We start from the raw sequence: 22,333 nt of genomic DNA on the forward strand, positions 1-22,333 counted from the left end.
TGTTTTGGGCCAGGACTTTTCTTAGAAGATCTGTTCTGGCAGGAGGCAGACTGTCTGTAGCCTGACCTCTTTGTAAAGGAACAAAGGGGACATTTGTAGGTTAAGATTCTTTTTCCTTTCAAATTTAATTTTTTTAAATTTATTTTTTACAACATTATATTAGTTTCATTTGTACAACATTGTGATTAGACATTTATATACTCTCATAAGTCTAGCATGTAGGTTAAGATATTTTTTGAAGAAAGTTAAGTTAGGGCAATAGATTTGTTTAAGATGAAGGATATTCCAGAATTTTAAGTCCAAACCAAGTATCACCTTTTCTTTGAGATCTTTCCTTACCACTCTTGCCCCTCTACTCACTTTTTAAAAAATTTTTCTGTATCAGCATTTCTCAGCCTAGGTAGTATTGACCATCTGGGGTCAGATAATTCTTTGTGATAGAAGGCTGTCCAGTGCATCATAGCATGTTTAGCAGCATCCCTGGCTTCTACCTACTAGATGCCAGCAGAACTCCCCAAGCTGTGACAACCAAAAATATCTCTAACCATTGCCAGATGTCCCTTGGAGGGAGCAAAATCACCGTTCTGGAGCATCCTTCCTTCCTCTGTGTGTTCATTCATCAGATAAGCTGCCTAAATTCTGTTTTCTAGTCTGTGAAATCAAGATAGTGATGCTCACCTGGAGGTTGGAAAGACTTGGTGAGAAATGTGTAAAAGGTTTTGCGCTGCATGGCGCATAGTGGGTGCTCAAGAAGCCAGGTAACATCTGAGTGCTTTTTATCTACTGGGCATTCTGCCAGGCCCTAGGGATACTACAGGGAATGGAAGGGCCTGGTCTCTGTCCCCAGAATCTCAGGCTGTAGTGAAGGTCCACATGTAAATAAATGCCCACATGCATCTCAGTAGATGCTGTTTATTATCAAATTGGATGCAAAGTGTGAAGTAACCACAAAATTGGGGAGAGTCAGCCCCTGGGAATGTTAAATGTTGGGTGTGGAGAACAGAGGTCAGGACAGTTTCTTATGAGATATGATAGTTGACTGAACTTTGAGGACGTGGGGTTTGCCAGGCAGAGATGGCCAGTTTATTCTTGAGACTGAAGCTCAGACGAGGGTGGGATGCAGGAAGTAAAGGGTCGTGTGTGTTAGATGTTGGATTTGCACTTGTTCTTAGAGCAGAAGGAGCTGAGAAAGGGGTTTGTATAGTGAAGTGATGGGACATTTTTCATTTTGAAATGAGAACTAATTCAAAAATGTAAATGCAGCATTGCCTGGGTACAAAAACAAACCAAGAAACCCAGAATCTCTGACAGATAACCTTTGAGCCACCTGTTTTCATCTTCTGCCCTGTTTCAGGGTGTCCATGTGGAACCAGGCATTGGATTTACACTGAGAATGTCTTTACAGAGTGTTTAAAACCTACTCTGAGTCCTGTTCCTCCAAGAATTATTATCCAATCACCCACTGGATTCTGCTTGTTTGACATCCTGTCAAAAGGTGCATAGATGCAAGCCATGATCTCAGAGCCAAGGCCATCTGTGTGTGGCTTTCCATCTCCTCCACCCTAGGGCCCTAGGAGTCTCAGTGTCAAGATGAAGAGACAAGAATAGTCGTGTGAAACTAGATGGTTTGGGGATTCTGCCCCCTTATCTGCAATTTCTTTTCCTGTGTAGGGAGGTGGTAGGAATGAATGAATCAGGTCTTGGGAGCCTCTGCCTAAACTGTAAAATGCTTACAGGTGCTAGGGGTCATGGTGTTATGTACTACATTGAATGTATTGTGAACAAAGGCAGGTGGCATGGGAGGAAGGACACAAGGGTTCACTTGAGACAGGCCTAGTTCACATCCTGGCTCAGCCCCTCACCATCATGTGACCCTGATCCTTTAAGCTTCTGTTTTCCCTTCTTGAAATAGAGGCATGACAGTTGCTTTGCAGGGGGGTGGTGCTGAGTGCTTTTCTCTTCCCTTGGCTCCAGGGAGTTAACTCCAGTGCATATTTGACACGCCCCCCTCCAATTTGCTCTTATAGGGAACACGTTCAGCACCTTGGCAGGGCTGGTCTTTGACTGGACGATTGTGAAGGACACGGAGGCCAGCAGGTTCTCAGACTCCCACAATGCTCTGCGGTGAGAGGCGCCTTGCCTGTGGAGGGAAGGGGGAAGGAGGATGTTGCTTGGCTTTGAGTGGGCCAGAGGCTTTCATCATCACTGTCATTATCATTTTTATTCTCAGCAAGGACCCAGGACGATTCCCAGTATGCTGGCTGATGTTCCCCTTGATTGATTTAGAGAAAAGTGTTTTGGCCCACACAGTTTAGTGGGAACCTTACTGCTTCTGCAGCCCACCAGGTGTGTTCTGTAGGAAATTGTCAAGGAAGCTGGGAAGAGTTCATTGTGGCCCTAGAGGGCAGCTCCTCCATTGGAGGTCAGTTAATGGGGAGACAGACTTTGGCTAAGAGGACATCCCAGCAGTGACAGCCCTTCGCAGGTGCAAGAGGCTGTGTTCCCCAGCAATGGGGATGCGGATGGACTTTTTACCTCTCTTGACTCAGTCAGTCTTCCCAACAGCCACGTGGGCTTACGTACCACTGTTTTTGCCATTTTTCAGACAGAAACTGAGAAGTTTAAGCCACTTTTTTTCAGGTTGGTAAGTGGCAGAGCTACAATTTGAACTCAGATCTGCATAAATCTTCACTATCTAATATGGTAGCCACTTTTCTATCATAGCTATTTAGGCAGAATGAGGAGTTCAGTTCCTGAGATGTACTAGCTACATTTGCAGTGCTCATTTGCCATGTGGTTAGTGGTTACCACATATGGGACAGAGCACATGTGGAGCATGTCTGTTACTACCAAAGTTCTGTTGGCCAGTGTTGGCACAGACTGAAGTCTGGGCTTTGTCCCTTATTACTCTGCATTGACTCATACTTTATCAAATAATTTTTTAAGAGTATAGTCCCTTTTGGGGGAGGAAAACTTAATTTTTAAAGAATTTTGCAGCCATTTTCAGCCTACAGAAAAGTTCCAAGTACAGTACAAAATGTGGTTTCCCTAACCTAAACCATTTAAGAGCAAGTTGCCAGCCTGTTGCCCCATCAGCCCTGATTATTTTAATGTGTTTACTACCATTAACAACATTTTCCTGCATCTCCACAACATAGTTGTCAAAATTTGGAAGTTAACACATGAATGCAAGACTTCATTCAAGTTTTGCCAACTATCCCAGTTATATCCTTTGTGGCAAAACCCAGCCCAGAGTTCCTGCATGTTGTCCTGCTTCTTAGTCTCCATCAGCCTGGGACAATTTCGTGGTCTTTGACTTTCGAGACCTTGACACTTGTGAAGATTATAGTCTAGTTATTTTGTAGAAATCCTCATATTTTGGGTTTATCCGATGTTCCTTTCTGATTAGACTCAGAGCTTTGCGTCTTTGGCAGGAATAACACAGAAGTGAGATTCCGTATTTTTCTAATTACATCTTGTGATTTTGTCAGTCCATCATTGATGATGTTCACTGTCATCACTTGGGTAGGATGTCTGCTAGGGGGTCCCTTATGAAGTCTCTTTCTTACCCTCTTACAATTAGTGTTTTGTGGGGAGTTAGTGTGGTATTTATTTATACTTTTAAAAGTCTAGTTTAGAGCTCTTGGAAACATCCAGACTTGGCTCACAGCCATCTCCATGGTAGGCATCCTCACACCCTGACACTGCATATGAGGCACCCTCTTGGGTCAGAGCTCTTCTGGAGTCTGGGACCATCAGCCTCTATTTCCTGGACAAGCGCCGCAATTGCTGGTATCTCACAAAGCCAGGAACATGGGCTTTACAATCATTGAGACATGGATTCCAGTCCTGGCCTTGTTCTTCCTGCCTGTGGCCTTAGTTAAGGAAGGTAGCCATCTGAGCATCAGCTTCTTCTTCTGTCATATGGAGGTAATTGTTGTGCCCCATATGATAGCGGCCTTGTAAGTCAGCACTTTGACTGTGTTCAGAGCCCTTCCTGGGCCTGGCTCACACTAGATACTCAGGGAATAGTGGTCCCCTGCCTCTGAGCTTCCAGTCACTCCATAACTGAGCCAGATGTTAACTGAAATCCTAGGTGCTAAGGCACGTTGGAACCAATATCCTGGATTTTCAGTAAACTCAGCATATGACACCTAGTAAGATAAGACAAGGAAATAAATCATGGTGCAGGATAGCACCCGGCAGATCTTGGGGAGAATGAAAGTGTGTCCACTTGACAGCTCTTGTTCAGGCAGAAAGATAGATTTATTTGTAAATCACAGGCTGCAAGTGAGAGCCTATGTCAAAAAGGTCTCTTGAGCCAGCTGTGCTTACCAGCCCTATTATAGGGAGGGTCCCCGGCATCCCGACTTCTTTCCCCACTTGGGGCTTCTCCCCACAGCATAACCCCAGGGAGGTTAAGTCATGATGTGATCCCCTAGTCCTGACACTTGAGGAGAGTCATTGAAACTCATTTCCCATAGGCAGGAGCTAGTCCTGGGCTGGGCTGGAATGTGGCAGGTGGCCCTGGGAGTCTGATGGGCATTGTTGACACCGCCCTAGTCTAGTCTGTGGTCCTGGGCTTCCATGTGCCTCATCTTCCACATCTGTGAGAGTGAAGCTTTTCTAAGTGGGTAGTCCTCAAATTTCAGTGTTTATCATAAGCACATGTAGATTTTGATACAATGCAGATTGCTAGACTTCATTCAGACAAAGGCCTGGGCCAGAGGCCAAGAGTTTGCATTTTTTATAAGGACACTGGCAATTCTGATATAGGAAGTTTTAGGGACACATTTCTAAGCAGCACCAACTAAGACAACGACACTTATTTCAGCATCTGGCACCTACTAGAAGGTCTTGATAGACAACGAATATGTTAGGTTATTTGGTTTCACACGTCAGGTCTGATGACATGTGCTTTTCCAGAATCCTCCCATTCTTGGAGTCTACATACATACCTCCTTCCTACATCTCAGAGATGGAGAAGTTGGCCAAGCAAGGGGACACCATCCTGGTGTCCGGGATGAAGACTGGGAGCTCCAAGCTCAAGGCACGCATCCAGGAGGCTGTCTACAAGGTGGGCCCTGGGGCACAAGAGATGCTGGGCTCCTGGGGTGGAACCAGGTTAACTGCTCCTGCTCACCCCTGTGTGCACATTTAGTAGTGGAAATGAAATGCTTCACTGTGAAAGTTCCACTGTTCATAAAAGGGAAACTTCAGGGTGCGATTTCATATTTTTGTTAGTTTGGTTTGGTTTTGGGGGACACAGCTTAGTGAGATGTGGTTGGGGCACCAGAGTGTGCCATCTAGAGTCATAGAGCCTTTGGTCCATTCTTAGTTTTGAAGGAGGTTCAGGAGCAATGGTATTTTCATTAACTAGCTTATTTTCAACAAATACCCCCTTGTCCCATTGTAGGGACACGTCCAAGCATTTGGGACTCTGTGAAAAATCCTGAGGGCTCCCAAGTGCCCTCCTTGCTATTTCTGCCTGTGCCCAACATGACTGCTGAGACTGGTGGTCCCATGTGTGGATGGCTGGTGTTCCTCACTGCCCCTCCCCAATGCCCACATTGCCCTGGCCAAACCAGCACCTGCTTTTTCATCAATGCCTTGTTTTGAGAGGGCTGGGACAGAGGAAAGGAGCGGGTTTAGTGAAGGTCCTGGTCTTCCCCTGTTCTTATGGGCAAACGTCTACCCTGGCTGTGCTTCTTTTTGAACTGCAAACCTGAGCTCTTCCTTTGCCTGGTTTCTGGAGCACAGGCAGGAAGGTTGTGGTACTTCATCTGTTTTTTAATTTCTAAAGTGATAGACAAAAGAAATCTCTCCAGATTCAATCTCCTTAGTGGGTTAGCAGTAATTTGGGAGTCCTGGAGGGTTTTGTAAACATGGGAGGTGGTATGTCACAGGGCTGGCCCCATAGCACTCTGCAGTTAGTATTTGAAGATAGTTTGCCTCTTTTGATTCTGGGCCCCTGTATGGTGCTCAGGACTGGGCTGGGGATCGGCCCACTGATGAGCTGGAAAGGCCCCCATATCCTGCCTGTATTGGTAAATGGCTTCCCTGCCTGCTGTGCTGGAAGGCACCTGCCATAGAGCCCGGGCCAAGGAAGAGGCTTGTATATTTTTTCGTTCTTTAATGAGTCAAGGTATTATTTAACTTACTATTAAGTGAGGAAACCTGTAAGATCTTACAACCATGTTTTAAAGGAGAGGAGAACCCAAAGAATTTACAAATAGATGCAGAGCTAGTCAGTATCCATAGGGCAGTAATTGGCTGTACCTCCACCAGAAGAAATGGGTTTGCATTTCTGTGAATGAGACTCATTTGCTTTGCCATCAGTTTTCTCCAACTTGCAGAGTAACCAAGCAACTCAATGATAAGAGAAGATGCAGGCCCCTACAGAACCTGGTAACATGAGAGTGCACCAGATTTCGTACAGGTGGTCTTTCTCCCACTTCAAAGTCACTCATGATTTTTCCTGATGAGGAGGTCTTGATGAGGGCTGAGAAGCAGAACCTGAGTGCTCCTCAGGGACACATGCCTCTCCTTTTCAGGTTTGCCTTAGGATTCCCAAACCTCACTGGCTTTTAGGGCTTTTGTGGAGAGCGACCCTGAGACCCCCCTAGAGGCCATAGTATCCCTAGATATCACTGCTGGCTCCTCACTTTTCATTCTGTTTAATTATTAAAAATTGAGCTATAACACACAAAAAGTGACCACTGAACACATGCCTGCCTTACACACAGTGTTCGCCTGGGCTTTTGGCGGTCTAAAAGTATTGCCTTGTTTTTTTCATCTCTAGCTTCCCTGTCCCCACATGAGTATACTGAAAAGTTCTAAAGATTCCCTCTTGCCCAACCCACCATCTCTATTCCCTGACACTACCTTACTTTTTTTACTCTCTTCTTTATGCCAAGAACGTCAGTCCTGCAGAGGTCAGGCTACTGATTTTGGAGAACATCCTTCTGAACCCAGTTTATGATGTCTACCTGTTGGTGGGAACCTCCATTTGCTATAAGGTACAGAAGATCAGGCAAGGGAAGATTACAGGTGGGTCACTGACTCAGGTAAAATATAACGTTTACCACTTTAATTATTTTTAAGTGTGAAGTTTAGCATCATTAAGTACATTCACATTGTCGTGTGGTCATTGCCACCATCCATCTCTAGAACTCTTTTCATCTTGTAAAACTGAAACTTTGTACCCGTTAAACACTAACTCCCCATTTCCCTTCCCCTCAGCCCTTAGCAGGCAGCATTCTGATTTTTTCTCTATGAATTTGACTTCTCTAAGGACCTCAAATAAATGGAATCACAGTATTAGTCCTTTTGTGACTGGCTTATTTCACATAGTATGGTGTTCTCAAGGTTTATGCATGTGTCAGAATTTTCTTCTTTTTTAAGGCGGAATAACATTCCGTTGTATACATAGACCACACTTTGTCTACCCATTGATCCGTTGATGGACACTTGGGTTGTTTCTACCTATTTAGCTGTTGTGAATAATGCTGCTATGAACGTGGGTGTGCAACATCTCTTTGAGTCCCTGCGTTCAGTCCTTTGGGGTAGATAGCCTCTTGTTTAAAGAATGTCAGAAGCTATGAGCTTCACATTGGATTGGACTTTATCCTTAGTTTGCCACTGACTGCTGGACAGCCTTGATGAGCCATCACCTCCCTTTGGGGTTCAGTTTTTCTTTTAGAGCTCTTGAGGCCTTTCTGCCTGTGCTATGAGGACAAATTTAATTAATGGACGTGGATTTGTTCTAGAAATTCTAAAATGCTTTATACATGCGATACATTTTATTTGGTGAGTGTTCTCAGTGCAGCAGCATCAAGCCTAAAAATTATTATCATCATTTTGTTTAAAGTTGACACATGTGTCATGGTCAGAGCACAGGCTGTCAAGAGTCTCTGGTGTAAGAGCAACACGCTTGGGGCCCCATCTGTCTCCCACAGGTTGGAGGGCTGCAAGCCTGTGATGCAGAGTATTGTTTAAGAAGTTGTAGATGTTTCGGCTTTCAACCTACTTGGGTTGTGGTCCTGAAAGACATCGCCTCAGCTGAGAATGGTGGTATGGTCAGTCATTACTGTGTGGCAGAGCACGATGCCCCTTGGAAGGCCACGAAAGGCCAAAACAGACCCCTCCTATGTCTGGACCCGTTTCTTTCCAACATGGGGTACTCTGATTGGGGGGCAGCAGACTGGTGGTTCCTGAATGTCCCCACGTGCTGGGCAGGCAGTGTCTGGCTCTTCTGCAATGTGTCAATGTGGAGGTGGTGCGGATGTGTTAGAGCAGGATGTATAGGAAGCCAGGCTTTGGGTCCTGGCTAGAGCCTGGTATTTACCCCTTCTGAGACTCTAAAAGAGAAGGCAGGTCCTGAGGAGGAGTGTGGTAGGGCACACGTTGAAAGGCCAGAGGGTGCCAACAGGGGCGTCTCAGAAATGGAAATATAAACTTATACCTGAATGCTGACAAGAAGTGGCATTGCAACCTGAAAGAAGGTGGTATGGGAAGCCCAGTCACAACTGACAACATCTGATCATGACGGAATATTTTCTAAGTGTTGTGCTTCTCATGTTATAACCCAACAACTCTATGAGATGGATTTCATTAACACCCCATTTTTATAGAAGAAGAAACCGAGACATAGAACCCCTAAACATCACAAAGCTGTCGGGCTCCTTGGCCTTAGTTACTCCTGCAGAATCAAGTGGTCCTGTCCTCTCAAAGGAAAATGAGAATAGTTGCTAAGGATAACACATAGGACTTTACAGTTCTCCCAGAGGCAAGGTGGGGATGATCCTTCTGCATGGGGTGGATGAGGGTTGAGCTGTGGCCCAGCCAGGGAGGGCAGAGCCAGCATGGTTAAATGTGGAAGGATTTAATAAAGAGTCTTAGTAGCCGACCCTAAATTAGTTCTGATATCATGGCGCAGAGGAACAACACATCCCAAGGTACCTAGAAAAGTTGTGGGTTTGGTCACTGACCTGCTATAGAAGTCAAAGAATTGATGCACATGAATGATCCCCAACAGGAAAATAGGGAAGTTGCCTCCCTTTGTTAGTGGGATAATGAAATGGAAATTCCTCCAAAAAAAGAACACAGCTGCGTGACTGATGGGCCTGGCTGGCATGGGGCTGGAGTGGATCCCAAAAGGATGCTTTGGGAGAACTGAGCCAGCAAAGGTCTCGTGAATAAGACATACAAAGGCAAACTCACTGTCCAGTTTTTTTTACATGGATTTTTTTTTAAATTAAAGTATAATTTACATCAATGTCATTTTTAACAGGCTTACTAGTCAGAGAAGTTGGGGGAATGATATTATTACAGGGGACATGAATTTTAGCAAAGCCCTGTCTTGCACAGTGTCCTGCAGAAGACTCAAAAAATTCCAGGTTAGAGGTTAATTACATGGACTTGGTAACAGGCAGATAATTATAACCGTAAATTAATTATTTATACTTTTAGATTTTTTTCCTTAAAAATATGATTTTTTCTTTCCTTCCACACTTTTGTTTCCCTTATATCTCCCTTCCTTTATGTGGCAGTTTGCTTTCTTGTGAGCCCATTTTACTGAGCACCTATTCTGTGCCAGCACTCTGATGGGGGCTGCTTATGCAGTGGCCAGCAGAGCTGCCCAGGTCCCTGCTCTCCTGGAGTGCACAGCCCAGTGGGGGCAGGGCAGTCAATCTAAGAGGTGGATGCCAGTGTGGGAAGAGAGGGCCTCTCGGAGCTTATAACAGAGGTATCTGTGTTGCTTGTAGGGCTATGTTTCTAGTGGGGGGCCACAGGTCTCCTCAGTCCTCAGGCCTGGTGGCATTTGGATTTGCTTGTAGACATAATGGGCACAGTAATGAAATTATTAGACAAAACAAAATGTGAGAAGGACATGCTGGCTGATGGAATTAGTATCTGAAAAGAACTTGAGTGATTGCAGTGGTAGAAATTACTGACATGAAATGTGCTGAGGTTTAGAAAACCAACTGCATGAATGGATGTTGGGCTGGGGTTCCAGTGTCAAACACTTAGATGTGGAAGGGATGTGGAACCCAGTACACCCTTGATCCATAGCTGCCCAGAACTAAAGCACACTTGGCTGCATAATCAGGGGCTGGAGTCAGAGGCAGGGGAGTGAGCTCCCTGTCATCCTGGGCTCAGGCCCACCACCCCAGGAGCTCCATGGTCATCCTTGGACCCTGCATGGGGTGGGAGTTTGGGGGACCCTGACAATTATAAGCACATCTAGAGGGTCAGCCAGAGTCTGGAGGAGATCGGAAATCATGTCTCATAGAAGAATGTGGGCCACCTCATCTATTGAAGGCTGGTCTTTGGGATGGCCATCTTCTTTCTGCAGATGGCTGGTCTGGGACCCCAAGAACAGCCTTTCCCTTTTTGTGGACAGTGACACTTAACATCTGCAAAGCCTTCCATATTCAGTACCTTTGACAAGATTGAGCTCTGCATTATAAGAGGTATTTAGGGAGTTAGTCACACAAGTTCTTCCTTTTAGGGTTTTGTATCTGTAGCTACATCTGTGTTGTACAAGATCCCTCAAGAGTCAGTATATTGATTTTCCAAAGGGCCATATTCATTTGGAGAACTTTAGACAATGGAGGAAGCTAGTGCTTCATAAAGTAGCATAAAGTAATACTGCTTTATAGAACAATGATGTTATTCTATTATTTTATTATGACATGTATCTTAGAGGCACTGGTGCCATATTCTGAACACATAATCTGCAAGAATCACAGCCCAGCTTGGCTAGGCTTCCCCAAGTTAGAGACAAGGAAATGGGCTGTGTATACTCTAAGAGATTCTTAGTCCTAGCGTGCATCAGAATCACCTTGAGGGCCTGTTTAAACGGAGTGCTGGGCCCACCCTCTGAGTTTCCTTCAGTAGGTCTGGTGTGGGGCCAGTTATTGGTGGTTCCAATGAGATGCTGATGGTTCAGTTTGAGAACCCTCTGCTCCAGGGGAGATTCTTAGTAACTAATGGAACACAACAAAAGATACCCCAGAACAGGAAATGGGAAAGTTGCCTCCCTTTCAGAATTCCCATCAGAATTCCTGAGAATTCTGAATGATGCTCTAGCTGAAACTCCTCTGGGATCTTTGCCCAGGGCATCTCCCATTCTGGGCCCTGAGCTGGGACCCATTTGTGAGCAAGAAAGCTATAATTGGTTCTTTGCATCCTCTTCTTTCTTTCTGGAGGGCTGGAATGTGGCCTCACCTGTGGGCTCAGTGAGTGGGTTACTTGACAGGAAATTCTCCAGACTGGGGAGAGGACAAGTCAAAGTGATCAAGCTCTCTTCGGTTTGCATCCCAGCTCTGCTGCTTACCTGCTATGCTACCACTCGCAAACTTATCTTCTTTTCCACAATTACCCCATCTCCAAGATGTAGGCATCAGGAATGCCTCTTACAAGGTTTGCTGAGGGACAAAATGGGATAATGTGCCTATAAACAGTCCTGCCACATCTTGATTTCCTGGTCAGCAGTAGCCTCTTATATCAAAAGTGCTTAGAGTCTCTACCTACAGTGTGTGGGAGATCAACAGAGGTGGTGGATTGTGTCAGCCTGTTATTTCCCAGGGAAATTGTTCATCCGAGCACTGGTTGAATGAGTTTTCTTCCACAATGTGACAGAGAGCAGGGAAACATTGATGGACGGTCAAGATAGCAGCAGAGATGATTCTTTGCATTATTACAGACTCAGCTTCCAAAACTGTGTGAAAGACCATGGACCAGTATCTTTTTTTGGAAACTCCCAAAGGATTCACAAATCCAATGAGCCCCATCGTGGACCCCTTAGTGCAGAAGCAGAGTTCATATCTGCGATGAACAGAAAAGAGTTTAATATTGAGATTCTGTAATTCATTTGGCAATTTGATTCAGAAACTGTACTTAATTTCAAAAATCAGTGTATGACAGTCACAAAAAACCGATTGCCTCTGAAAATTCATGGAGAGTGTCAGCTTTGTCCACAAGCATGGAAAATAATATTAAAATTTAAAGTGTTGAAAAAATAAGCAAAAAGGAAAATCCGGCAATCATACTGGCAACAGGGTCCAGGGATTCAGGGTGCAGTGACATACTGTCATTGGCTCCTAACATTTGCTATCTTCTCTCTCTCTCCCTCCTTCCCTCCTTGTTCTCTTTTGTTTTTGGGTGGCCAGAACTCTCAATGCCTTCGGATCAGTATGAACTGCGGCTTCAGAACAACATCCAGGGTCCTGCAGGAGACCCAGGCCAGCCTGTAGCTGTCTTGGCACAGGACACGTCGACCGTAACTGCAGTGCAGCTGGGACAGAGCAGCCTGGTCCTTGGCCACAGGAATATCCTTTTTTCAGGCCAGCATACATGCCCAGATGCGTGTCCTGCGCACAAAAGATCTGCTGTTTGGAAGTCAAGCCATTTTTCTCCCTGAAAGCAGGGCAAGGCTAAAAATAGTCCTGTTTTCCCTCAAGGTCTGAAAATGAGAAGGAACCAAAATAGCAGCACAGCTGAGTGGCATCGCTTACCTCTGTCGGTGTCTCACTTGAGAGGCTCCTAGGCTGGGAGGTGGTGGCAGGCATGAGGCCTCCCTTCTTGCTCTGGAACCTTTTCTGGCACCTTTGGTCTCATCTGAGGGGCCTGCCTCAGATGGCTGAAGCTGTTTTCCACACTGACATGTGGGTTGTCCCTGTCTGAGACTTGTTGATGTGCCCTGTGTGATCTTCAGTGTCCCTTACACAGACTGCCCCTCCCCCCCTTCCCCCTCTGCTAATGTAGGAAGCATGGTATGGCTCTGATTCTGGAAATGGCTCTGCTGCACTTGGCATCAGGCAGGAGAGTTTTACTCTCCTATTCTATGTGTGTGATGTCTTAATGATAAGCTTTCTGAGCCATGCTGAAGCTTGCTGACTGGTTTATTTGCCATCTTATGTTTCGTTCCTTAATTAAGAATTCAGACATCCGCATGCAGGGTGCTTCCAGGTTACCCAACAGCACCATCTACGTGGTTGAACCCGGATACCTGGGTGAGTGTGGGCATCCTGGGTCCTGGATGCTGCTCATTTGTGATTACAGGAGTTAGAAAAATAAAATAAAAGTAACAGCTTTCCAGAACCTATTTCACTTTAACCAGTTTCACCAGTGGGGAAGTCCAGGGCCATCAGTACCCGCTCTGCCCTTGCCAAGGCTGCTTCTTAGTTCTTCCCCTGTTGGAGCCCAGAAACAAGCAGAGAATAGATGAGGTCAGGCAGGTGGCTGGCTCGTCAGGGAGAGAAATGGGATAGGATAGAGTGGAGAAGGGCTTTGTCTCCTGCTGGTTTTTATACCCGGGCTCTGTCCAGACCTGACCATGGCTATGGATGTTTGGAGTTTGGGGGCCAGCTCAGAGAGGCTCCTGAGGTGACATGACAGTTGGTAGATGTCTCGAGGGGAGGAAGGAGAGGCATTTGAGAGAACAGAGGAAGAATCTAAGCCATGGAGGACCTGAAGGGGCACATTCAGGGCCTGGGATAACAGATGACCACTTGAGCGATGTCCAGGACACACCTTGGGTCATCAATGCAAAGCTTCTTTAGTCTGAGCTTACTCAACCGTTAAATACACTGAAATGGTTCAGGCAAGAGTGTTTGATGTGCAGCAAATCCCTAGGTCCTTCTGTTTGCTGCCATTTAAGATTGCTGTTTGGTGTAGACCCAAGTGGACAATGTGGTGACACCAGGCACTGGTGTCTCAGGAGCTCCATTTACTCAGAAATGTTTTCTTAGTACCTTCTATCCATCTGGCCTGGGCTGGGCACTGAAGTTCCAGAAGAAAGATGATGGGGTCTTTGTGCTTGGTTTTGCAGGTAGAGACCAGCACAACAGGTAGCGACAGGACAGTGTGAAGGGGTTAATAAATGTGAGTGCAGAGAAAGGCTTCAGGGGAATGGTAACTGAGGCAGGCCTTTTCTAGGAAGCTGCTCTTTTGTAGGGAGGTCATCATGGCAGAGGGAACAACTTGAGCAGTAGTGTGGAGATAAGAAAGCACATAGCATCACAGGGGTCAGCTGTTATGGTGTCCACTGTGGGAACAGAACAAGAAGCCTGAAAGCCATGCAAGCTCACAAAGGGAGAGCACTCAGTGCCAGGTCTCAGACCTAATTAAGCCTACTGTGCATTTAGATTGTAGACACAGTATGGATTCAGAGTGTACCCTCACTGTGGATTAAGTGTGTAGTCCCACTGGGGATTCAGAGTGTAGCTTTGCTATGGATTCACAATGTAGATCAACTGTGGATTAGAACATTGCCTCACTGTGCATCAGAGTAGACCTACTATGGATTCAGAGCATAGCCTCACTGTGGTTTAGAGTATAGACTCACTGCGGATTCAGAGTTCAGACTCAATGTTCATTCAGAGCACAGACCTACTGTGTATTCAGAGAGTAGATTCATTGTGCAATCAGAGTGTAGCCTCACTGGATTCAGAGCAGACTCATCTTCAATTCATTGTGTAATGTCATTGTGGATTCAGAGCATAGACCTATTGTGGATTACAGTGTAGACCTATCATGAATTCAGTGTGTAGCTTTACTTTGAATTCAGAGCCTAGACCCGAGGATTCAGACCATAGACACTGTGGGCTGTCTAGGTGAGCGATTATAGGGCGCCGTTGTGCGGTTGGTTATAGATCTCTTCAGTTGAGTAGTCTGGGCCCTTCCAGGTTTGTGGTCTTGGGGCCCTCCAGGTAAGCAGTAATGGGTCCTTCAGGTGAGTGGTTATAGGTATCCTTAAGTTGAGCAGTTGTATGTCTCTTCAGGTAAGTGGTCTGGGCCCTTTCAGGTGGTTGTGGGGCCTCCAGGTAAGCAGTGTGAGGTTGTGATGCTTGGTCCCATCCTGTTGCTCAGCTGCATGTCCCTGTGGCCTGAGTTGTCAGGCACTGCCACTTGCCTGTTTTATAGGGTTCACAGTCTGCCCTGGTGACAGGTGGGTGCTCGAGATTGGCCGCCTGTACAAAATTACCATTGAAGTTCTTGACAAGTCCGGTAACAAGGTCTACCCATCAGACGTGAGTGCCTTCTTTGGGTCCTGATGGGGTGGCAAAGTGGGCTGTGTCTCCTGGAGCAGCTGCTGAATAAGCTGCCCCCAAAAGAACAGGAGTCCCCATGCAGGCAGGCTGAGTTCAGGTACTTCCTAGTGGTGCTGTTAGGTGGATAGGAAGCACCGTTGTGGGATGCCTGGGGCATTTCAAAACACTGTAAATTTGTGTATCTGCATACCACAGCCCCACTCCCTACAGGGCTGAGGAGGAGAGAAGAGGCTGCAGGCAGCAGGGTCCAAGGAGGCAGTGATGGGGAGGTGGTATCTGCCAGCTGCCCTCCAGTGCCCTTCTCATTAGACCAGGGACTTCACAGCTCTGAGAATCCATTTTTTCCTGCTTTGCAGAGAGTCAGGGAGCACTTCCCAACCTTCTCCCTGCATGATTAGAAATACCTATAACTCTTGAGAAGTCCTGCGTGATAGGCAAACCTCTGTTAGCTTTCTGGCTCTGGAAAGGAACATCAGACAAATAGGCAGATGGAGAGGAGTCTAGGCAATGTTTTAGTCCTTTGAGAGAAATTCCTAGGATCATCATCCTGGACCTTCCTAGTGGTGTCTGAGGTTTAAGAAGGAGGTGAGGGTTCCTCTTTGGCTTCTTTGCAGAAGTTATCGCTTTCCTCACGTTATTAAAGACTCAGTCAATCACAAAATTTTAGGGAGAGGGGGGTTAGGGGGAATTAGCTGTAAGGGATTTTGATATCCTTTATTGTATTTGATGGTTTCCTTTTTGGGACTTCAGGGCCTAGGAAAGCCAACAGTAGGCTTTGAGCTCTCGTGAGCCCCACATGGGTAACTACAACAAGAGCACCAGGTCTTCAGCCTGGGAGGGGTCAAAGACCAAAGCAGTCAGAACTCAGTTCCAGGGCTTTGTCCAGGCCATCTCCTGGCTTTTGGAGGCCTGCAAGCCTCAGAGGGGCCCTTGGCCTGGCCTGACTGCTTTTTTCTAGTCACATTGCTTCTGTCCTGCATTCTGACTTTCCTGGGTTGTCAAGAAGCACCTCTAATTTATCCTGCCTCGCCTTCCAGAACATCCGCATTGAAACCGTGCTTCCCGCTGAGTTCTTTGAGGTACTCTCTTCTTCCCAGAACGGGTCGTACCATCACGTCAAGGCAATAAAGAGAGGCCAAACAGCCATCAAGGCAGCCCTCACCTCCATAGTGGACCAGGCAAGTTGATGCCTCCTTCTTTTGCCCCTTGGGCCCTCTGCAGGCAGAAATGTCAACCCAGGCTGGACATGGGTCCTGGGGAGTTAGGGCCCCAAGCTCTGTCTATGTGCTGCTCTCACAGGTACCGTGAGAGTTTCTTCTTTGGGCTTACAGAGGGTGTCTGGCGGGCTGTTTCCTATCCCCACACCAGGCCAGAGCCCCTCTTCCTCTGCCCTTCGCCAGCCCTTATAAAAGTGAGCTTGCACTTTCTAGTGCAGAACTCGTTGGGGAGCATTGTTGGGCCCCCTGCATCCAGCTATGCACCAACCAGGAGCCACAAACATCCCTTTGGCTGTTTTGTCTGTACATCCTTCAAAATCTTTTCATTTTCCCCTGTACTTAAAAAGCTAACAGTTCTAGGTGGGAGCAGTTCTTTACTGATTGTAACATTGACATGGGTGTTCTCATCTGCCTACCCAGCACCAAACCTTTCCCAGACCTATAAGAGGGAGCAGGAGGCAGCAGAAGGAAATGGCCTGTGGACCACACAGTGATTCCTACCAAAGTCTGCACTTCAGCTCTGCGGGCTTTGGGCAAGTTGCTTTAGCATTCCATGCCTCAGTTTCCGTATCTGTAAAGTGGGGATAACCACATCCATCCTGTCAGGGGATCTGTGAGGATGAAGTCGAGCAGTGTTTACTTGAGTGGTACAGAGCCACAGAAAGTCATCTCCATTGAGATGAGAAGGCTGCAGAGCATCTGGCATCTTACTTCCCCCTCTTCCACAATCACAAAATATATCTTTGTGACTGATCCCCAGGGAGGGGCAGGGCAGCTTGACTGGGAAAACTGTGCTGATGACCTATTTGTTATGGTGACATCGGGTGCCTTTACCCCTTTGTAGGATGGAGGGGTCCACTCTTTACGTGTACCTGTGTGGAACCAGCAGGAGGTGGAAATTCACGTTCCCATCACCCTCTTTCCCAGCATCTTGACATTTCCATGGCAGCCAAAGACGGGCGCCTATCAGTATACGATAAAGGTAATTGGGAAACGCCCCCCCCCCCCCCCGCCACATCTGGGTACACTCCTTTGGGTGTTTCCATGGGATTGGGGCTTCATCTATTCTGTTTCCTCTAATAGTATCTTCTGAGTGGTTAGAGAGAATTTAAAATCAGAGAGTATACTTTCTGTATTTTCTGAGGTTTTAATCACAGCAATGTATTTTGATAATCAGGAAAAAAAAAAAACCCTGGAAAACAGAAAATAAAGCAAAATAAAACCTGGAACACAGATTTAACCTCCACATATATTTGTTTTTATAAAATTTTGTTTTCCCAAAGCATTGTAAATTCCTTAGAGAAAAACTTGAAATTCAGGGGAAAATGTCTCCAACTCTGTCATATACCAAGTGTTCTTGGTCTCTGGTATTCATGTGCCCACCTGACATTAGTTGGCATAGACTGACTCCTTTGGGACTCAAACCCTTATGGCTAACACAGCCCAATCAGTTTCTGTTGTTTCCCTGGTAGTGGTGACAGGTGTCCTGTCTCTGTACTGGTACCCACTGCCTGATCAATCAAGTGTGTCACTTTCCTGGCCCTTCTTGGGTTCTGGAAACAGGGCAGGGTGGAGAGAGAGAGAGGTGGAGGCAGCCTCCAGTCAGGTGTTGGCTCAATGCCATGTTTTTCCATGTGGTGGGGATATGTTGACCTTGTGTGTAAGAGAGAGAATGAGTGTGAGTAGGTATGTGTGAGAGAGAGTGAGGGTATATGAGTGAATGTGAGTGGGTGTGTATGAGATACAGAGAGAGAGAGACCAGGCAGGTGGTCTAATAAGATGATAATTTTTCCCCCCAGGCCCAAGGTGGAAGTGGGAACTTCAGTTGGTCTTCATCAAGTTACACGGTTGCCACAGTCACTGTTAAGGGTGTGATGACAACAGGCAGTGATATAGGACTCAGTGTGATCCAGGCACATGATGTTCAGAATCCACTACATTTTGGGGAGATGAAGGTGAGACATCAGGGGCCAGGATAGCCCAAGTGGGGGAGGCATGGGATGGTGGTCACTAGCTGCCCCCTCTTAACCAGCCCTCAGGCTCAACTCAGAAACACCCTTTAGCCCTTGGTCTTGTTCTTGGTGTTGACAGTGGGCTGGGCAGTGGGGGTTCAGGGCCCAGCCCTGCCCTTGAGGAGTTCATGGCTATATCAAGGAGATGGAAATGACACCCCCATCAGGCAGGAGATGGTAGCAGAAGGGCCAGGGTTAACATAGTTTCTGGAAGGGAGACTGGAGAATACAGAGACATGAGATAAGTAAAGGAGTCATTCTAAAAAATACCCCAGATCTAAAAGATATGATTGTCTAAATTGTCTAAATTGGACGGGTCACTGAATGTTGGGTTGTAAATTCACAGTGAAGGAAAGCCCCAGACTCCAAGGGACCTGGCCCTGACTCCTTTCCTCTGATTTGTGTTCAGGTATGAAATCAGGAGTTCCCTGCACCAGGGCCCTACACTTGGCTTTTGACCCGGAGTGGTGTGGGACCAACTCACTTAGCAAAGGCCACAGGTGGGAGTGGTCACCTGCACTTGAGCCTGTGCCCCACTCCTCCTCCGCTTCCCCCACCTGGAGGTCTCCTGACCTTACCACTTTCCTTACTGCCTGACCCTGACTTCAACCTCTTGTATTCATTTATGGCAGAAATTGGAGGTCCATACATGGTGTGTCCAATCCTGATCTTCTCTTACATTATTTGGGATATCGACAATAGGTTATTTTAGTCTTTTTTAATTATGATACACACACATACCCCTCCCTATCTAAAGATTGATCTAAGTTTCATATGAAAAGGGTTGTAACAGAGACCCTTCAGCTACAGAGTAATTGTCAAATATTTGGATAAAGTATAACCATCTTGTCCCTTCTGTCTCCCAAGCTTCTTCATCTCAGTAAATGTGCCACCTTTCAGTAAATGAGCACCCAGTTGCTTAGCCAAAAGCTGGAGGACAGTTCCCCAATAGGCAATGTTTGTAATGGTTAGAGCCTGGCTTCTGGGGCTGGACTGCTGGGCTACACTCAACCATGTTCCAGGTCGAGCAGGTTCTTTCACTTCCCATACCAGTTTCTTCATCAAGTAATGAGGCTGGTAATAGAACCTTCTTAACAAGGTGACTGAGAGGATTGAGTGAGTTAGCAGTGTTCTTAGGACCTGCAATCTGGTAAATTTTGTTTTATTCTGTATTCGTGTTGTTGATGATGCCTCTCTCCCACCCTGTACACTACCTTCTTTACATTCTTTCAATGTGCTGAGCTGGTACATGCCTCAGGACCTTTGCACGGACCATCTCTTTTTCCCTGAATGTTTTCCCCCCAGACTTTTGTCTGGCTTCCTCTGATTATGGCTCGCAGGTCTGAGTTCCTACATCACCCTCTCAGAGGAGCCTTCCCTGACAGCTCCATTCCTGAACATCACCCCAGGGCCCACCACATACCACATCCCCCAAGCTCAGTCTTCTCACCAACACATCTCCAGTACTCAGCACACAGCAGCTTTTAGTAAATTCAAGCAGCAGTCCCTTCTTCTCCCATGGAGCCTGATGACCCTAGTCCATGCTCTGTCCTCCAGGTGTATGTGATTGAACCCAGTGGCATGGAGTTCGCCCCATGCCAGGTGGAGGCACAAGTGGGCCAGACCCTGGAGCTGCCCCTAAGGATCAATGGCCTCCTACCCAGCGGGGCCAATGAGGTGGTCACCCTGAGCGACTGCTCCCATTTCGACTTGACAGTTGAGATGGAGAACCAGGGCGTGTTCCAGCCACTGCCAGGTAAACCAGCACTAATAAGCGGGCACCAGACAGTGGGATTGGGGCAGACCGCCTGAGTTTCCAACATGGACTGGCCTAGATTCTTAAATAGAGGGCTTGAGGCAGCAGAGGGTCACAATATGAGAAATGACATTTGTCCTATTGTTCACCATCAGTAATGGTCAGGTTTGGGTCTTACCTGCCATGTGACCTGCTGTGTCACAGTGTTCTCTGAGCCTCAGTTTCTACGTCTCTAAAATGGGTGTCATCCTTAATAGAATTACATGTCACAGTGCCTATTGCAGTGCCTGAAATGCAATAAGTGCTCAGAATACACCATCAGTGGGGGTTTTGGTTAGTGACAGAATCACAACACCTTTGTGATGTGCAAGATCCACCCCTCCAGAGCCATTGAAGCCATGCATGTTGATCTTTCTCTCTAGCATCCCCTGCAGAGTTTTAATGGTGATATTGGTGGTGATGGTGGCAGTAGCAGTTAGTTTATGGTGTGCCAGCCCTGCCAAGTGCATGACTTCATTAGACTTCACAACTACCTTGGGAGGAGCAGCTGTGGTTGGGCCATGTGTCAGATGAAGGGACTGAGGCTACATAGCTGTCAAAGGTCATGTAAGGGCAGGGGGTGGGATGGGATGTAGATTGGTGTGTGTCTGACACTGACCTGGAGCCTTAGTCCTCTGAAAAGGGGACCTCCCAGGGGAATTGGCTCAGGGTCAGTAGAGGTTTCCTCTCTGATTTGCAGATGAAGAAAACCAAGGACTGCTGAGCCATTAAAGGAGGATTAAGGTTTGGGCGGGGGTTAGAACTAACAAGGAAATAGGGAACAGCATTTGGTGGGTGGAGCTCCTGAGCCAGGGCCGGGAGGCGGGCATGTCCACCGACACATCGGTGATGTGGGCATGCACAGTGGACCTGGAATGGCTGAACCTGTTGAATAATGAATCACGGAGGACACTGGAGAGTTTGGACCTTAGTGTCCAAGCAGTGGGGAGCCACTGACGGATTTTGAGCAGAGGAGTAACAACTTCATCCTGGCAGGGTTTAGGAAGCCTAACTGACAGAGGTGTTTGCAGGATCACCTGCGATGCCAGGTGACTTTGCACACCTCTGCTGTAGTTGTGGTTACTCATGGAGCTGTTTGAATGTGAAGCTGCACGGAGGAAGGAGGCTGTGTCATCTCTGAGGCATCACTGAGCAAACTGCATCCCTGTCCTTCCCTGGAGGGTGCAGCTGTGTCCTCTGACCATCCAGGAGAAACTGAGCTTTATGAGATCTTAAGTGTCCTCAGTGAGACAACCGTTTAGGATGGAAGTAAACATGAGCATTCAGGAGAGAGAGGCCCATTGACAGCAGGAGAGGAGGCTGCTCCTCTAGCACTGTCCCCAACATGTGTCCTGGAGAGAAGACAGCATCCATTAGGTCCCAGGAATAAAGGACTGAGTTTGAAATTCCACAGTCCTGGGTCTAAGCACTACTTCTTCCACGTAATGTCAGGCAAGTTGCCCAACCTCTCTGCCTTAGATTCTCCATGTATAAAATGGGGGTAGCAGGCCCATGCCTGCTGTGAAGGTTACTAATGAATGTCCTTTAGCCCAGTGTAGGGGCATTTTTCAAAGAGTTTGGTTCTGAAGACAGCAGCTGAGACAGAAACCATGCAGTGTCAAAATTTCCCTTAGAAAGCTCCTTAAGTGTCCCCCAATGTAAAGTCTTTGTGGCTTTGTGAAGGCTTGTGGTAGGGCCCAGGTTATATGAGCAATATGTATCTTACAACCTGGAGCCTGGTCAGAGCAGAGACTTGCTTATGTCATGGAAATCTATGGAACTTGAAAGACAGATTCAACAGACTTTGTGACATGTGTCCTGGGGCAGAGGAGGCTCATGGACCAGACATATGGGGGCAGTTGTGATCCCCATGTTAGGCTAATGGTTTTCTTCTCCCTCTTACCCCTCTCTCCTCCTCCCCGTCTCCCTCTCCCAAGTGCATGTCCTTGATTTTATCCAAGTTAAGAGTACACTTTATGGGACTCAGGTCATGTTCTTGGAAAGGGGCTGTACCAGGTTCCCTTGGGAACTGAAGCCCCAGGTACTACCTCTGCCAGCATTATCTGGGTCAGTTTGGGGCTTTACCCTCTTTCTGCTGAACCTGGCCACGGGGATCCCATTTCTGCCTTGTCTTCATCATTGAGTACCACTTAAAAAGCCCCTTGGCTTGTGGGAATTACCATGAACCTCTCCATGGAACTCCCATGATCATACTTGGTCAGGCTTACCCCACTGCCCCAGGGGTGGCAA

At 46.9% G+C, this 22,333-nt stretch overlaps 1 protein-coding gene across 3 annotated transcripts in view; it reads left to right on the top strand.

The window, feature by feature from the left end:
* Positions 1-22,333, top strand: part of NUP210 (nucleoporin 210) — a 98,258-nt gene that overhangs the window by 18,190 nt on the left and 57,735 nt on the right. For all 3 annotated transcript variants that reach the window (XR_002781387.1, XR_002781388.1, XM_011364466.2), the window contains exons 4-13: positions 2,028-2,124; positions 4,927-5,077; positions 6,918-7,050; positions 12,177-12,335; positions 12,951-13,019; positions 14,932-15,038; positions 16,097-16,237; positions 17,121-17,258; positions 18,076-18,231; positions 19,846-20,044. Coding sequence is in view for 1 of the 3 variants with exons in the window: in XM_011364466.2 (XP_011362768.1) it covers positions 2,028-2,124; positions 4,927-5,077; positions 6,918-7,050; positions 12,177-12,335; positions 12,951-13,019; positions 14,932-15,038; positions 16,097-16,237; positions 17,121-17,258; positions 18,076-18,231; positions 19,846-20,044 (1,350 nt within the window). In the remaining 2 variants the exon portion in view is untranslated. The remainder of the gene's footprint in view (positions 1-2,027; positions 2,125-4,926; positions 5,078-6,917; positions 7,051-12,176; positions 12,336-12,950; positions 13,020-14,931; positions 15,039-16,096; positions 16,238-17,120; positions 17,259-18,075; positions 18,232-19,845; positions 20,045-22,333) is intronic.

This window comes from Pteropus vampyrus, unplaced genomic scaffold, assembly GCF_000151845.1.
Source record: "Pteropus vampyrus isolate Shadow unplaced genomic scaffold, Pvam_2.0 Scaffold97, whole genome shotgun sequence".
Taxonomy (NCBI): Eukaryota; Metazoa; Chordata; class Mammalia; order Chiroptera; family Pteropodidae; genus Pteropus; species Pteropus vampyrus.